Raw genomic sequence first — 19027 nt, 5'->3', positions numbered from 1 at the left:
GGGGCCAGAGTGATAGCATAGTGGGTAGGGCGTTTGCCTTGCATGTGGCGACCCGGGTTTGATTCCTCCGCACCTCTTGGAGAGCCCGGCAAGCTACCAAGAGTATTCCACCCTCACGGCAAAGCCTGGCAAACTACCCATGACGTATTCGGTATGCCAAAAACAGTAACAACAAGTCTCACAGTGGAGACATTACTAGTGCTCGCTCAAGCACATCAATGAGCAATGGGAGGACAGTGCTACGGTGCTACAGTTGTCTGTAATGTAACTGTTAAAATATAAGATTCCTTTAGGTGTCCACTGCCTTAAGCTGTTAAATTTGTATATTGTTAAGTCCCAATCTCATGTTATCTTACTCCCAAGCTGATCTTATGTGAACACATTCAACTATAATTTATTCTAAGAAATTTCCAACATATGTTTCTCTTCCTCTATCAGGATTTATAGGTTGTCTAGGAGTAGTGGCGAGAAAATAGAGGAATTTTCTTTTAAGTGCCATGGCTTTTATCTTAAAAGGTAAAGTAAAAGTTGCATCAGAGAGTAAAGGTTTATTGAACCTTTTACAAACAGAGACATCTTCTTGCCCAAGAACCTCTGTGGAAACAGTCGTGGACAGCTGAGAGTGTTCCCTCCATCACTGGCAGTACCCTTCCTATCTAGTCCTTTTGCTTCTTTTTGCTGAGACTTTTTTAGAATTCAAATAAACAAAATATTCTTCACTGCTAATTAGTAAGAGGGGAAAACTTAAAAACAAAAACAAACACAAATAACTTAGAGGCATTTATGGTAAGCCAGGGTGCCTGTCCTGGAGTTAGACACAGATATCCCACAGTACTTTTAGTACTCCAGCAACAACAAAACTTCATGGACAAACTTTACTTAGGGAATTTGTAAGTGAATGAAAACAAAAGGTGGGCAAAAAATTATGGGACTGATCCTCTATGCCTAGTTCAAAAGAACTAAAAACAGGGCCCAGAGAGAGAGCTCCAAGGCTGTATTATATACCTTTGACAGAAGAGGTTCTGGGTTCATTCCCCCTTCAGTGTTCATCCCCGAATCCCTCCTGGTTGTGACCTTGCTGGCCCATGTACCCTGGCCCAAGGATTGAGTCTTCTGGTCTAGTTGGCTGAGTTATCACTGGAGTGGCCCTTTAGACCTCTGAGTATTGCTTGGGAAGCCCAAAAAACAAAAGGAGAAAAGGGTATAGGAAAACCAAGAAGACCTCCTAAGACTAAAATTCTTTTATTTCAGAGAGCATAAGATGTTGTTATTTGGAAGTCCAAAGATAAAATATAATTTATATAACAAACAGTAGAATTTTATAGGTTATTGCTTGATGTAGAAAAGATTTGAAAAACAGGTAGGATGTTAGAGATGTTAGATGTCATCGGTTCCACATTTTATAGATGAAAAATAATGGTGAGGCTGCTTGCTCAAGTGACACAACTCTGTAATTGTACATAATACTTAAGAGCAGATAAAAAGAAATACTAAAATACAAAAGTTAAGGCAATGGGCTGGAGCAATAGCACAACAGGTAGGGCGTTTGCCTTGCACGCGGCCGACCCGGGTTCGATTCCCAGCATCCCATATGGTCCTCTGAGCACCGCCAGGGGTAATTCCTGAGCGCAGAGCCAGGAGTAATCCCTGTGCATTGCCGGGTGTGACCCAAAAAGCAAAAAAAAAAAAAAAAGGTTAAGGCAAAAGTTAAGAAAGAAAAAAAGAATTTTTTAAACAACTGGATAATTATCTTTATAATGAGTAAATAAGCTATCTGATCTTAAATCCCCTAACAGAGTTTTCAGGCTGATGGTAATAATCATAAAAGTTGCAGAAGGATTCTTATTTGAGTTGAGTTGAATAGATGATTTTTAGCTCAAATGGAAAAAAGAAATCATGCTTTCAGTGAGCTACCTGATCACTACTGACTGATAAAGAAAGCATAGGTTTTGGTTTTCTGTCTGTGTTTATCAATTTCTTGTGAATTTAGAATTATTGTCTCCAAAATTTTTGAGTCGCTCAAAATATGCAATTCTTCTTAAATTTTTTTTAACTTAGGGGCAGAAGAGATAACACAGCAGGTAGGACATTTCCTTGTATATGGTCAACCCAGGTTCAATCCTTAGCACCCCATGTCATACCCTGAGCACCACTAGGAGTAACCCCTGAGCATCACTGGGTATGGGCCAAAAACCAAAAAAAGGCCTTTTTTTAAGTTTTGGTGAATTCTTTATTGTAAGTACTTGTAATTCTGAGATTATAATATTGTCACTAGCATAGCAAAATTTGAGGACCTATTCGTGGTCAGATCTCAGAAATGTATTTATGGTATTTTCTTGTGTTGAAGGTAAGCTCCAAACTTAAGAGGAAATTTGTGCTGTCAGACAATTCTAAGTAATAGAACCTCCTTTTTTTTTTTATTACAGCTCTCTCTGTAGAGCTCCTTTATAATTCTGGTTCCCACTAGCACAGATGATACAGCAGCCCTGATCAGGCGCTCTAGGTCAGCTCTTTTCTTTTCAAGGTTTTCTTTGTTTAATATTTTGAAGCTTATATGGAGAAGTAAAAGTAAACCGAACTTGACAAACAATGCCAGTTCAGCAAGTTGTTTTAATCACTTAAGTGATCTATATAATAGTGTTAGACAAAAGGTTTATGACATGAACATTCTTTCTTCTCATAACTCAGTTCAAGGCTTAGTGAAATTGTCATCATTATGTAACCTTTTCTAATCAGACTGGCTAAGGACTTTCCATTGAATATTTCTGTACTAATTTAATAGCACTTGCTATTTATTTGAGAATTAATATAATACAAGGTAGAGATCAAACTGACATTTTAGTGGTTTCACTTCCTTTTCGAGTTGATGCCACTTGTCTTTCCGTAGTCGATAAGAAAGGCGGCATTCTGCTCTAACTAGCCCTTGAAGGGCTCAGCATGACTATGTCTTCATCTAACTGGAACGTGTGGCTTCCTTGCTCACTATGACAAGGGTAAAGAGCTGGAGGATAACATGAGTTTCATGCTTTGGTTTGGAATGACACATGATATTTCCATCCACAGCCCATCCAGAACTAGTCCCATGACCCCACCTAATCTCAAGAGGACAAGGAAATGTGGGGAAACAGATAGAATGTTGGTGAGCACCACTCTCTCTTCCAATAATTTAGTCAATATATATTGAGTGCTTACTGTGTGCCAGAAACTCTTCTACGCTCTGGAATTTTTTTTTAAAAAAGGAAAAAGAAAAATTCCTGCATTCATGTAGTTTTAATGTTCTGTGTTCTAGGTAATATTCAATATTATTTTAACAGCATAGTTTATCTTATAATCTCCTTATATCCTTACAAAGTAAAATGCATTAATATAACTGCTTGATATTCTTGTATAGGAGTCCATGCTCTACCATTACATACAAAGAACACTCACAGCATATAAATTCTTTAAGTGAGTCAGAATTGTGCATTGTAAACTCAATCTCCCTTTTGATGTCTGTTCAGACAGTTTTGAGCCTTCTGGGGGATTTTGTTAAGTTTTAAAAGCGTTATGTATAAAGTAAAAACTTTTGCTTATGTTCTATCCACGAGGATTATTTGTTCCTCAAATAAAAGAATTCTTTCTATTTGGAAGTATGTAAACTTTATGGTTTTATTACAATATTAAAGAGTTAAATGTACGCCATCCAGAGTTCTAATCGATTAAAGTAAGCATTTATTCACTCACTAAATATTTATTAAGCAGCTATTGTGTGCCAGGTAGTATTTTCAAAAATGGTTAAGAGGTTTCTATCCATAAGACTATAATTTCTTATGTAGGAAAAAATGGGCTTATTTTGGATTCAAAATGAGACTATATTTCTTTACTACTTAACAGTTTTATGCATTCACATGCGTTATGGCTTCATAAAGTATGTGAATACATGACACTGTATAGAGGTTAAGTCCCTCATCTTGCTTGTGAACCAAGAACAACCAACTAGGTGTGGCACAATGATCCCAAAGGGAAGGGAAAGGATCAAAAACAAATGATCTTATTGAATCCATTTGAATGTATGAATTCCACTCATAAAGGTTTACCTTCTGTATATTACTTCAGTGTCAATTTCCCTTTTTCACATAAATTATTAGAAAGCTCTTCTTTATATTCATGCAAAATAAGAACTCATATCTAGAATAGTAATTTATGGTACTATTACTGGTACTGTGATTCCTTCCTTCTTTCTTTCCCTTTTTTTGGATGGAGTGTGGTTTGGATGGGGTATGGTTTTGACCCAGCTGATCATGTGCCAGAGATCAAACCAAGGTCAAGTGCATGCAAGGCAAGCACCTTAACTCTTGTGCTAATTTTCTGTCCCCTATAATGATTCTTAAAATAGTTTATGGTAGTTTCAGGTTATCCCTAATCTTCTCATCTCCAGTTCCTTTTAAGATAGAATTTCAAGCTGCCTCACCATTTGATTGCTTTCCTTTTTTAAAGTTTTCTAGTTTGGCAGTAAACTACATTTTAAAGGGTAGAACAGTGTAGTTTGTTGATTACAGTAGAATTATTTACTATTATTAATAGGCTTATTAAAGCAAAAATACTTCCTAGAATAGCATATTATAGTTACAATTGGAGAAATTACAGTAGGCTCTAAAAAACAGAAAATGTAAGAGGAACATATGAAGAACATATACTGGAGAAGTAAGAGCAAAAAGACAGGTTATTTGCCTTGAACAAGACTTTTTAGACATTTTCCTGACAACCCCTTTTCTGTGGAGACCTCCAAGTATAGGTATATACAGTATGTGTGCCCATCAAACATTTGCTGATAACAGATGGCAAATTTATTATAAGGCAAATTGTTAAAGGTTCTGCACACTTATATAGGATTACAACCCACCATTAAGAAGGGTCTAGAAAAGTTAGTAAGGTTAGGAAATGTATTAAAAGTTTTGGGATTGGTTGAAATAGATTAAGATCATTGGATGCATTGCAGTCCTCTGATAAATGTGGTTTTGCTTCTAGTGAACACTTCAAAGATGAAGTTTTAGTGAAATTCTGTGGTACAGCAGAAAAAGGAGCATTAGTAGACAAGCATTCATATTTGGCAGGACCACTTGACAGTAAAAGGTTGCAGTTACCTAGCAAAAGTTTTTTTCAATGAGATGATGCAGATAAAGACAAATCATGTAAGCAAGATTCTGTAAAAGGAATTTTGGTGAAGTGTGGATTAGAAAAACTCACCCTTAGTATGTAGTAGGTAATAAGGTGCTTGGCAAATAAAGCCATGATAAAAAATTTAAAGATAACATAAAGACCTAAGAGTTCAAATATTATTCTCTTTAATAAATATATTTGTGGAGAGAGGACACACCTATGGTACTCAGGGGCTACTCCCAGCTCCGTGCTCAGAAACTGTTCCTGGCATTGGTTCTGGTGCCAGGGACTGAACTGGGATCACCCACATACAAGGCAAGTGCCTTAACTGCTACACTATCTCTCTAGTCCTTTTTTCCCTTCAATTAGCATTTAACTTTCACATTAGCTTCTTGAATTTACTACTTTTTATTATCTCATTTTAGGGTTGGGAAAATTTATAGAGAAGTTAGTTGCTTAATACATAGCTGCTAAGATGGTAGAGCTGAGATTTAATCCTCCAGAATTTGCTCTCTTAATTATTTTATTATGCCTCACTATACTGTACTGTCATGATGTTTGGTTTCTGCCTAAATTCTTTTACCCCTCAGAAGTAATTTATCTGTTTTCTGTGTTTTATTCGGGGGTTGTACTCAGCAGGGGCTACTCCTCGTAGAGTTCTTCAAGGTTGCTCCTTGTAGTGCTCATAGAAAGATGTGGTGCCAGGCATCAAACCAGGGGCTTTCCACATACAAAGCATGTGTTCCAGCCCTTTGTGCCATCTCCCTCAGCTCATTATCTGCATGGGATTGCCTTTTCTACTCCGCTCAGTAAACCAGTGATTCATGGCCTGTTTTCTCTCTACTGTTAAAAACTGCTCTGGAAAGAAATGAGTAGATTCATTCATTCATTTTATACCAGGAGGGTTAAATAAATGATACCATTTGTTAGTATATTACAGAATTGAGTTTTTCTTAAAGACTTAGGAATACTACAGGCCCTCAAATCTTCATCTTTAACCCTGGTGAAATTTAAAGAACATGTTGGCATGGGAAGAGGAGTAAGCATTCTACACATATTCTTTTGTATATGCCAAATGATTTCTCTGGCCCAGGGATTATGGTAATCCTAGTAGAAGTGAAGAGCCATGGAGGGTGATGATGCAGAGGGTTGGGTGCTTGCCTTGCATGCACTGAATCCAGGATAAATCCTCAACTTCACAGCATAGTGCCATGAACCCTGGCAGAAGTGATCCTTGAGTACAGAGCCAGGTGTGGCCCAAAATGAGGAGGAGAAAGAGGAATAAAAGGGAGTATAGATAATATGAGACAGTTTTATTATTCATTCAGTGGTTTTAAAAGTACTTGTTATTTCTGTAATTATCTCGTAGAAAAGTTTTATATAAACCCAAGCCATAGATCCCAGGAGAATGCTTTAACTTGGACCATCATTGATGGGAAGAGATAATTCCGTTGTACAGTTTTATGTGTTCCTGGGTCAGGACCAGAGATATAGTACAGTAGGTTAGGCGCTTGCCTTTGTAGGCAACCAACCCAGGTTCAATCCCCAGCACCTCATATGGTCCTTGATCCCTGAGCATAGAGCCAGAAGTAAACTCTGAGCACAGCCAAGTGAGGCCCAAAAACAAAACTAACAAAGAGCTCTGAATCCAGGTAGAACCAAGGATTGATTTTGTTCCTTTATTTCCTGTAGAAATAAAATCCCTTCAAATGGGTCTGTGATTTTTGTTTAGAATTCTAAAATTCTGTGAGTCTAGAGTTTACTGTTATAGTGCTCTCTTATTTCACATCATTCATCATTTCTTTCTCATGCTTCAATCTAGTTCAGTTCAGTGAACATGTTTCATAAGCCATAAGGAATTAAGAAATACCTTAATATACAAGTAACCATCAAGGTATATTTAAATACTGAAGCAGTAACATAGGGTAAAATTACTCTTCCAGGTTCAAAGGGACTTGCAAAAGAGGTAATGCTTGAATAGGAGAGGGGGTTTAGGGGAGGGGGAGGGAGAGAGAGAGAGAGAGAGAGAGAGAGAGAGAGAAAGGGAAAGAGAGAGGGAAAGAGAGGGAGAGTGTTATCAGGAATGTAACCCAGGGCCTCACATATACAGGACAGTTGTTCTCCAACTGAGCCACACACTCAACCCTTGAAAAAGTTTTTCAAAGTAATAGGATTTAATCAAAATAATGTCAAGGGAGCAGAATACTCTAGAGAAAACATGCGGATACATAGCAGCTCAGCACAGTAAAGCCTGGTGACTCTACATGGTATATACACTATATATATATATATATATATATTCTATACATTAATATATGCCCCTTTATTTCTGGGGTGATGAATGATCTTTCATTTTTTTTCCTTTTTTGTCATCTTTATATGCTTAAAGCAGAAGTCCCAAGCTTATTTTCCCCATTCCCTCCGTTTTAGGGGGGGAAAAACATCACTCTGTGTTCCTAGAAATCTACTTTCTTTAAGCTTGCAAATAGAAAGTGCCCCGCAGTTGCACTAAAGGTTACTACCAGCCCCTGGGTAGTACTTTTCATGGGGACCGTATTGCCCACTTGGGAAACACAGGCCCTAGAGGGTCAGCTTGGCTGTTCTCATTTCTGTGATGCTCAAAGGTCTCATCTTTTTCCAGACTCTGTTTGTGTGGACTATGTGCCACCACCCCCGGAGACATTAGCCATTGCATCTTAATAGTGAAGTGTTTGTGCCCTTGATTTTCAGCCCTTGGTGGTGGGAACTATGTTCGAGATGAAGGAGGGACACCCTTCACCTGTATCTATCTGATCATATAGATTTCAAAATCAGATTTGCACATAATCGTGAAAGTGTTTTGGAGTTCAGGGAACTAATACAAAAACAGTGTTAGTAATTTTCAGTCACAGTAATTTAACATATCATGCAAGGTAACTCAGTGTGGTGTATTTCTGCTTTTTATTCAAGCGGTAGTACAATAGGGGGGGAGAAAATATGCAGTGGAAGTAGACAGAAAGGGATACACCTGTTAAATTGCTGAAAAACTATGATTTTCGTCTCAGTCTCTAAGAGAAAATTTAGAGGAATGTTTATTCAAATTTCTGTCTAAATTTGAAGACAAATAGAAAGGCTACATATTAAATGAATATTCTGGTTTAAAGTAAAGCTGTGGAAATCAAAACTGATTTTATGCTAATTTATTTGTAACTTCTTTTTAAGGATGCTGGGCAATTTTATGCTAAATATAAAGAAACAAAATTGAAGGAGAAGGAAGATGAACTGATAAGAACTGAACTTGAAACACTTCACAGTAAGTTTTTAAAGATGCCTTACCTGGTGTAGCAATCTCTCAAAAAAACAGATTATTGTCATTTGAAGTTTTAAATTCAGCAATCATTTAAAATTCTGTGCATTCTTAGAAGCTCTATGGTTATTTGTACTTAATTATTCTATGCATCAAATACTGCATTAGCAGTTACCCACCAGTCATTCCCTATTAGAAGAAAGGAAATCTAAAGTTACACGTCCTCAGTGCTTGGGGCATCCAAAATCTAAAAAGTCCTAAGATACATCATCTAACTAACTTGTGTTACCATAGTAAATGAAACCTAAAAATACCAATGGTTTTGTTTAAAGGGGCTTTGTGGTTTTTTTTCTATTACATATTATGAAAAAACCTACTAAATTATCAATGTATTTAATGAAATCTACCATTGAACACTAAACACAGTTCTTACCAACTTTAGGGAAAGTTGAACATTGTCCTATTGAAGAAGGCAGTTTCCGAGCCCTGATCTTTTTGTCCAGTTTTTCATGTCTGCATCTTCCCCATATATGCACAAACTATCCCTTTTTCTTCCTTTTTTTTTTATTCAGAATATTTAACACTGCTAAACATGAATTTATTTCTTCATTTTGTCTGCTGCCTTTTTCCCCAATAGAATGTAATTACCAAGAGGCTGTTGGGAAGTTGTTTTTCCCACTGCTATGTCTATCCAAGTACCCTAAAGACTTTTTGGCATAAGTAAGACTGAGCATATATTTGCATGCAGGAGGTCCCAGATTCAGTCCACCACATGGTTGCCCAAGTGATTCTGGAGTGATCCCTGAGCTCAGAACCTGAGACCCTGAACACTGCTGAAACCCCCCAACCAAAAAAAAAAAATCAAATTCAATTATGTAATTGTTTAAAGCAGAATTGCTATCAATAGGGTGAGTTTAGGTTTTTAAGGATTAAATACTAAAGATGGTTGATGTGTATGTTAAATTTAGAGTGAGCAAAGAATTATTATCATAAAAGCCTAAGATCAAAATAGAAAGTGATGCTATAGAGATTGATGAAATTTTTTCCCTTCCCGTTTGTTGCAAGAATCACAGTTCACACACTTTAGAGCACACTGTTCACAGGATTTGTATTCCTGGTGGCAGTGCTCCAGAAGTGTCACACACTTGATTTATAATACTCATACACACCTAGTCACAGTGTGCTAGAGGGAACAGTAATTGAATTGAAAGAACACTAAATACTCGTGTGTGTGTGTGTGTGTGTGTGTGTGTGTGTATGTGTGTGTGTGTTGTTAGCGGTCAAAATCAGAGCCTCACACAGAGTCACATTCCATGGCACACCTATAATTTTTATCTAATTATTACTTGTTTAAAGTATTTACAACAATTCAGAAGCCCTTTGAGAAGTGTGACCATTTTCCAAAAATTGTTCAATAATTTTTGTTCTCCCTAAAAATTTGGTAGCAATTCTCAGGCCAGTTTGACAATTATTTTATTATTATTGTCATATAAAAAGAATGTGTAATGAAATGCAAATTTTAAATATGTAAATGCCTAAACACCCTGCCAATATGAATGTGTTAGTCTCCTAAAAAGTTTGAAATTCATCACTAGAACTCAAAATGGAAAAAATAACCACAGGGAACATACGAAAACCAATACTCATTCTGAGTATTGAGTGAGTAATAAGACACATGTTTTTTAAAAACATTGGTGGTATATTTAGAAAAGGTGATGGCATTAGCATTAAGAATATTAAAGAACTTTCACATTGCTATTAATAATGTCAGAAACTGTCATGTATTTTTTAATGTAGTCTCTAATGGTTACATGCAAAGAATCTTTTAATTAATTTTGTTAACTTCATTACAGTGTTCTGCATTGTATACTTTAGAATTAATACATAAAGGCCCCAAATCCCCCAGTGTGCGTTTCATTTGCCCCTATCCTTCTTAATTTTAAAGACCATCATTGGAATACTGAGTTCATAATAACATTTCCATCTGCTTAATTGAGTAAATGCATCTCATGCAGATTAGCAGTAGCTATTTTATGCTGCCTGTTTTTCATGACCTAATTGCTAATCTGCCCTCAAGTCTATCTGCTTTACTGCTGAGATTGTGCAGTATCCTCAGAGGGCTACACTAGAACTACTTTGAGTAGTGGTGCACTAAGAAAATGGGATTTCAGAGGAGAAATATGAAGTCTGATTTCTTAAAAATGAATATCTACCTTAGAAGTCTTTATGTCAAAAAAACTGTTGTTCATATTTTGAAAAGTTTTGGCACATATTTTTATTATAAATCGATTTTGTGGTTTAAATGGAATGTTTTCAAATCAAAGAAATTTTCAGTACAAATGATACATATTCTTTATATTTTAATAGATGTGAGTTCTAAGTACTTACAATGAAATAAAACACATGAAGAAAAAATGACATATAAAGAAATTGGCTGCAAAGAGCTACTTCCCTGACCTTCGATATTTTTATTGTGGTATAAAATACATAACAAATTTTACCATTTTGACAAACGTACAGTTCAGTGGCTCTGTGTGTATACATAGATATTTTAATATAGACAAAAGAAGGATGGTTGAAGCATAGAGATAAATCTTAATATTTTCTTGTCTTTTTTCTCTGCATATGATTTAAAAGCAAAAATTGAGGTGGAGAAATAGAACAGCAGGTTGGCATTTGCCTTGCATGCCACTGACCCAGGGTTACCTTGCATGCCACTGACCCAGGGTTACCTTGCATGCCACTGACCCAGGGTTAAAGCTCTTGACTTTCACACAGCCCTTTTAGATTCAATCCCTAACACCACATATGGTCCCCTAAGCTTTGCCAGGCTTGATCACTGAGCACAGAGGCTGTCCCAGAAACATTCTTAGGCCCTTGGAGTAGATGCAAGAAGTTGAATCACTGGGACAGAGAAACCACTCTTTTTTGAAATGTTTCTATACTGTTTTCCACAGAGACAACAAAACAGCAGCCCCACAAATAGAGAATTAGAGTTCCTTTTTCCCTACATCCCCACCAGCACTAGTAGTTTCTACTCTTTTTGATTTGTGCCAGTTGCCTTGGTGTGAAGTGATGCGATTTGCATTTCCCTTATGATATGCATTTCCCTTATGATATACATTTCCCTTATGATATGCGTATGCGCTATCGCACAGCAGTAGGGCGTTTGCCTTGCACGCAGCCAACATGGCCGACCCGAGTTCGATTCCTCAGCCCCTCTCGGAGAGCCCGGCAAGCTACCGAGAGTATTCGATATGCCAGACACAGTAACAACAAAGTCTCCAATGGAGACGTTACTGGGCCCGCTCGAGCAAATCGACGATCAACAGGAGGGCCTTTACCTTTACCTTTACCTTTACCTTTACCTTTATGATATGAAGAGCATTTTTTCATACACCTACTGGCCATCTGTTTGTCCACTACTGATGTTGACAAACATACAGGTGCTTATTTTCCATCTGCATATCCTCGTCAGTAAAATTTTTCTTTGATGCCTTTGACCATTGTTTTGTTTTATTTAATTACTGCTGCATTTTAAGAATTCTTCATATATTCCAGATTATAATTCCTTTTCAGACATGAAGTTTATAGGTATTTTCGTCTAATCTATAGCTTGATTTTTCATACCTAATTAGTTTTTTATTTGGGGGCGGAGGGTGAAGTGATAGTGGTTTTTTAGTTTTTGGATCACACCCAGCAATGCTCAGGGGTACTTCTGTCTCTGCACTCAGGGATTACTCTGCACTCAGGCAAGTCAAGTGCCTTACCTGCTGTGCTACCTCTCCAGCTCCCATCATTCTTTTTTGGAGTGGAGGGTGAGGCAGTTGAGGGGAAGGGTGACCACACTATTAGTGCTCAAGGGCTACTCCCTGCTCTGTACTTAAAGGTAAGGTAAAGGCCCTCCCGTTGTTCATCGATTTGCTCGAGCGGGCCCAGTAACGTCTCAATTGGAGATTTTGTTGTTACTGTGTTTGGCATATCCTTAGGGGACCAGAAATAAGAGTTGAAGGGATGGGAGGGAAACTGGGCCTCATTGGTGCTGGGAAATTACAATGGTGAAGGGATGGGTGTTGGGACATTGTATGACTGAAACGCAATCATGTACAATTCTGTAATGCTCTATCTCAAGGTGATTCAATTAAAAGAAAAGGTAAAGTGTGTGACAGTAATTGTAAATTTGACTTATTTTAGTTCTGTCGTTTATGCAGCATGTATTCTCCAACTGTTTTCTGCTACATATAAAGCGTTTTAGAATTGCTGTGTCTTCTTGGTGACTGACTTTTGTTTTTATTTCTTTAATTTTCCCCCTTTCCTTTCATCCTTATTATTGCAGTGACATAGATCCGAATTCTTGGTTGCAGTTCTTGCTAAGGAACACACATTTTGGTGTAGTGCTTGCCATAGAGTGTACACAATTGGTTGTCAGATAGCAGGGATCACACACTAGTTTGTGTTACCACAGATCCCAAACAGCAGAGCTGCTAGGATCATGGGGCTCTGCTGGGGTTCAGACTTATCCTCACCTCATGCTTACAAGGCAGATAACTCCCCATGAGCCATTTCCAGGCCCGGTTTTTATGGTTTGGGGAGAAGGTGGTGCTCAGGGGACCATATGTGGTGCTGGGGATTTGAATGAGGTTCACTGGGGATTTGATGAAGGCAAAGTAAGTGCCTTGATCTCTGTGCTAAGATTTTTCTTTTAAGATTTCCTTTATATTTAGTCTTCAGTCACAAATTTGGTAACAATTGTCCAAATTTTTCTTCATGGACTCCACATGATTTCTGAATATTTTTTTACTGACCATTGAATTTTTTCATTGATGTTTCGGTCAGTATTTGAAAAATCTTATACCACTTTTTTTCTAATCTACATGTTTTCTGATCCAGTGGCTAATGACATTTAAAGTGTTTTCCCTACTGGTCGGATCTCATTTCTGTCTTACTACTTTTAAGATCAGAGTTGCTTGTCATTTTGGGTTTGTTGTTGGTTTTTTTTCCCCCCCCTCCTTATTTTTTCAAGTGTAACTCTGATGATCTTGGTAATCAAATATGTAGGGCATGGGAGACTGGAGGGATAGTAAAGAGACTATCATTTGCCCTGCATGCAGCAAAGCCCAGTTTGTTCCTTGACAACACATGTAGTACCATAAGCACTGCCAGGAGTGACACCTGAGCACCATTGAATCTGTCCCGAAACCAAAAATTAAAATACTGCAGGTAGGGCATTTGTCTTGCATACGGTCGACCTGGGTTCAATTCCTCCGCCCCTCTTAGAGAGCCCAGCAAGCTACCAAGAGCATCACGCCCACACAGCAAAGCCTGGCAAGCTACCCATGACATTTTTGATATGCCAAAAACAGTAACAAATCTCACAATTTGTTGTGAGACGTTACTGGTGCCTGCTCAAGCAAATCAATGAACAGCAGGAGAACAGTGCTACAGTGCTGAGGTCAGGAGACAACTCAAATGGTAGAGCACATGTAGAATGCATGCCTAGGATGTGTGAGTGAGGTTCTGAGTTTGCTCCCTACTAACACACACACACACACACACACACACACACACACACACACAGAAATCTCCAGCTGCCCCTGGTGACCCCTGAGAACCATCCAGCTAAGCATAATTGAGAGTAGCCACTGCCCCCTGAAACCATCCCTCTCCTCCCCAGCATCAGGTATGCCTCTCTATACAGAAGAGAAATAAACAAAGAATTCAGTGGCTTTTGTAATAACATAGAATGGTAGAATGTAATAGTTTTATGTGTGCCTTTAAGACATCATTGAATAAAATATTAGACTTCATATTCTTACAAATTTTAATAACTGGTTCTCTTAAAAACATTTTTTAGAACAGAAGAAAGTTAAAGTTAAAAAACCAAAGCCTGAATTTCCTGTATACACACCTGTAGAAAGTACATATATTCAGTCTTATGATCATGGAACTTCTATAGAAGAAATTGAGGAGCAAATGGATGATTGGCTGGAAAACAGGAACAGATCACAGAAAAAACAGGTAATTAACCTTTTTTTAAAAAAATCTGGTGGGTTTTGTTTTTTTGTTTGTTTGTTTTTGTTTTTGAGCCACACCCAGTGGTGCTCGGGTCTTACTCCTTGCATGCAGGGATCGTTTCTGGCAGTGCTCAGGGGACCATATGTGGTGCCAGGGATCAAAACTGGGTCAGCTGCATACAAGACAAGTGCCCTACCCATTGTACTACCTCTCTGGCCATTGAAAATGTGTTTTGAGTAGAATACATAAAGAAAAATAACAAAAACAGAGATAAATAGCTCAAATAGAATACATTAACTGCTATACATAATTTGATCTCAGCAAATTACTGTTGCCAAGAGCAAAATTTTAAATTGGGACAGCCACTTTATCAATTTTTTTTCTTTAATATAAATTTCTTTGTTGTTGTTTTGTTTTGGGGCCACACCTGGTGATGCTCAGGCCCTATTCTGGCCCCCAAAATAGAATGAAGTAAAACCATCTCTGTTTAAAAACAATATAATCATTCATGTAAAAGTTGCCTAAAAGTTAACTTTTTTAAATACTGTGGAGGGGGTGCTGGTGCTGAACTGATAGTACAGCTGTTGGGGTACATGCTTTACGTGCAGCTGACCCAGGTTCGATCCCTGGCATTCCATATGGTCCCCCATGCAATACCAGGAGTAATTCCTGAGTGCAGAACCAGGAGTCACCCCTGAGCATCACCAGTTGTGACCCAACACTACCCACCTCACCCCAACTCCACCACAAAAATAAATAAAAGAAAAAGCTGCAGAAACTATTGAGTTTAGAAATGTACAGGGTAATAGGTCAATTTACAGAAATCAGTTGTGTCTCTGTATATTCATAAGAAACCATCAAAAACTGAACTTTACTATATAACTTAGACAGTAAAATATATTTAGGTTTAAATTTTACAGTATTCCTGAGTCAGCTTTAACTAAGGATGTAAAAGACCTGTACAAAGAAAACTACAAAACGCTACTTTGGGAAATAAAAGAGGACATGAGAAAAGGGAAGGATATCCCCTGCTCATGGTTCGGGAGAATTAACATTGTCAAAATGGCAATACTCCCCAAAGCATTGTACAAATTCAATGTGATCCCTAAAACTATACCCATGACATTCTTCAAAGAAATGGAGCAACCACTCCTGAAATTTATATGGAACAATAAGCCCCTACGAATAGCTAAAGCAATTCTTGGGAAAAAAGAAAATGGGAAGAATCAACCTCCCCAACCTCAAATTCTACTACAAAGCACTAATAATTAAAACAGCATGGTACTGGAACAAAGGCAGAACTGCAGACCAATGGAACAGGGTTGAATATACTGACATCTCCTCCCAAACATACGATTGTCTAATCTTAGATAAGGGAGCAAGAAATATGAAATGGAGCAAGGAAAGCCTCTTTAACAAATTTTTCTGGCAAAACTGGACAGCTACATGCAAAAAAATGGGCTCAGATCTCTGCCTAACACCATGTACAAAAGTAAGATCAAAATGGATTAAAGACCTCAATATCAGACCAGGATCCATAAGGTACATTGAAGACAAAGTTGGCAAATCCCTCCATGACATTGAAGCTAATGGTATCTTCAAAGATGTCACACCACTGTCCACGCAAGTGAAAACAGAGATAGACAAATGGGACTATCTTAAACTAAGAAGCTTCTGCATCTCAAAAGAAACAGTGACCAAAATACAAAGACAGTCTACAGAATGGGAAAGGACATTCACCAATACACATCCAACAAGGGGTTGATATCAAGGATATACAAAGTACTGGTTGAACTCCACAAGAAGAAAACATCCAACCCCATCAAAAAATGGGGCAACGAAATGAATAGAAACTTCCTCAAAGAAGAAATCCAAATGACTAAAAGGCACATGAGAAAATGCTCTACATCACTAATCATCAGGGAGATGCAGATCAAAACCACAATGAGATATCATCTCACACCACAGAGACTAGCCCATATCCAAAAGAACAAAAGCAACTGGTGTTGGCACAGATGTAGAGAGAAAGGGACTCTCCTTCACTGCTCATGGGAATGCCAACTGGTTCAGTCCTTTTGGAAAACAGTATGGACAATTCTCAAAAAATTAGAAATTGAGCTCCCATTTGACCCACCAATACCACTCCTGGGAATATATCCCAGAGAGGCAAAAAAGTATAGTCGAAGTGACATCTGCACTTGTTTGTTCATTGCAGCACTGTTTACAATAACTAGAATTTGGAAAAAACCTGAGTGCCCAGTCACTCTGGTTTTTTCATCTGAGAACAGATGACTGGTTAAAGAAACTTGGTTCATCTATACAATAGAATACTGTGCAACTGTTAGAAAAGATGAAGTCATGAAATTTACATACAAGTGGTTCTACATGGAAAGTATTATGCTAAGCGAAATGAGTCAGAAAGAGAGGGATAGACATAGAAAGATTGCATTCATCTGGGGGATATAAAGTAACAAAATATGAGATTAATACCCAAGAATAGCTGAGATTAGCACCAGGAGATCTGATCCACGGCTTGGAAGCCAGCAACACATGCTGGGGGGAAAGGCAGCTCAGATAGAAAAGGGAACACCAAGTAAAAAATGTTTGGAGAACTCGCTTGGAATGCGAGATGCGTGCTGGAAGTAGACTATAGACTGAACATGATAGCCATTCAATACCTCTATTGCAACCTACAACACCGTAAAGTAAAGAGTGAGCAAAAGGGAATGCCCTGCCACAGAGGCGGGGTGGGGGATGGGAGTGCTACTGGGATCATTGGTGGTGGAAAATGGGCACTGGTGGAGGGATGGGTACTCAATCATTGTATAACTGAAACCCAAGCATGAAAGTTTGTAAGTCTACAACTGTACCTCATGGTGCTTCACTGATTAAAAAAACAAATTACAATATTCCTATGAAAATAAAAGGACATAAGATGAGAGATTTATAACATGTCCATCATCTAAAAATCAATGTTAAAATTTCAGTGCTTAAATTGATCAGTAGATTCAGTTCAAACTATGTTTTTTGACAAACACTGACAACTTGATTATACCTCAAGAAACTAAAATAGCCTTTGTTATTTTGAAGAGAACAGAAAGAACATTGCACTATCTTATTTTGAGGCATATAAATAAGTGAGGCACTTTGTCCACTTTACTGTATCTCCAGCCCCTACCTAAAGTCCTTTTAATGTCATGATTTTTTGGGGGGTCGCCCCTGCAATGCTCAGGGATGCAGGTGACACGCAGCCCAGCTGCAGGCCCTTCCGCTTGATGCTTGAGCCATGAGGTGGTTGATTCCCCTGGCACTGGCTCAATGTTCTGTCCTGTCCCTTAGCATCCTAATGAAGAAACTTGGCTAAACTCAAAGTCACTTACAATTTCTCCTGCACTGTTATCTAGAAATGTTGGAGTTTTCGCCCTTATCTCTGACTACTCTCCATTTCAAGTCATTCTTCGCATATAATGCTAGGTGGAAGTCACGGTTCATACTTTGTTTTACTTTTTGTTTAATTAGTCCAATATTCTAGTACCACTTGTTTAAAAGGTTACCTTTTTTCACATCTAGTTGCCTTTGTTGAAAATCAGGAGCGATAGCACAGCGGGTAGGGCGTTCGCCTTACACGCGGCCAACATGGCCGACCCGAGTTTGATTCCTCCGCCCCTCTCGGAGAGCCCGGCAAGCTACCGAGAGTATTCGATATGCCAGACACAGTAACAACAAAGTCTCCAATGGAGACGTTACTGGGCCCGCTCGAGCAAATCGACTATATATGTGCTGGTTTATTATTGGATTTTGGTTAACTCGTTCTGTTCTATAAACCTGCATGGCTGTATTTAGAACAGCCTGGGAGGCTTTTTATACCTGTTGCCTATTTGACTGCATATAACTTCCAGTCCAGAATTTGGATGTCGAGAGGAGATATCTTTATTTCTCTCTGGAACTTGAGAAGTATTCATGAGTCAAATATTGGGAAGTATCCCCTTCTCCTTCCTGAAAACATTAGAGTTTCATCTAGATTTTTTTAAAACTAGCTTGATAGTTTGTATCTGTGAAAAGATTTTACTCTTTCATCTACATTGTTGCGTGTACTTGCATATGCTGTTTACAGTATTTCCTTATTTAATATCTGTAGTGGTCTCTTCTCATTTCATGTATTGGTCATTTATGTATTGTTTTCTTTCTGGTCAAGAGCTTTAGAAGTACATCTACTTTGCTGTTTGGGGCAGTGAGGGAATAGAAGGGGTGGTGCTCAGGGTTTATTTCTGGCTCTGCACGCAGAAATCACTGCTGGCAGAGCTGGAGTAACATATAGTGCTGGGCACAAAACCTTGCCAAGTGCAAGGCAGGCACCATATACACTGTACCATACCCATTGTACTAACTCTCTAGTCCCCAGTTTTCAGTTTTGTATTTCATTAAGTCTTGCAGTTAATTTTTCTGTCTACTTATTTTGCATTTAGTTTGCTGCTTTCAGTTTTGGAGGTTCTTGATTTAAGAAAATCCTCTTTTCTGTTAATTCTGTAAATCTCCTTTGATCAGTGGCCATAGGTGTAGTGTCCTTTAGTTGTGTCCTCCAAAATT

The 19027-nt window shown here is 38.1% G+C and overlaps 1 protein-coding gene across 1 annotated transcript in view; it reads left to right on the top strand.

The window, feature by feature from the left end:
- DNAJC1 (DnaJ heat shock protein family (Hsp40) member C1) overlaps positions 1–19027 on the top strand; it is a 146600-nt gene that overhangs the window by 76206 nt on the left and 51367 nt on the right. The window contains exons 7-8 of the mRNA XM_056114536.1: positions 8341–8431; positions 14280–14443. Of these exons, the coding sequence (XP_055970511.1) occupies positions 8341–8431; positions 14280–14443 (255 nt within the window). The remainder of the gene's footprint in view (positions 1–8340; positions 8432–14279; positions 14444–19027) is intronic.

Source organism: Sorex fumeus, unplaced genomic scaffold (assembly GCF_029834395.1).
Source record: "Sorex fumeus unplaced genomic scaffold, SorFum_2.1 ptg000026l, whole genome shotgun sequence".
Classification (NCBI taxonomy): Eukaryota; Metazoa; Chordata; class Mammalia; order Eulipotyphla; family Soricidae; genus Sorex; species Sorex fumeus.
This window is presented reverse-complemented; position numbering and strand designations above follow the sequence as displayed.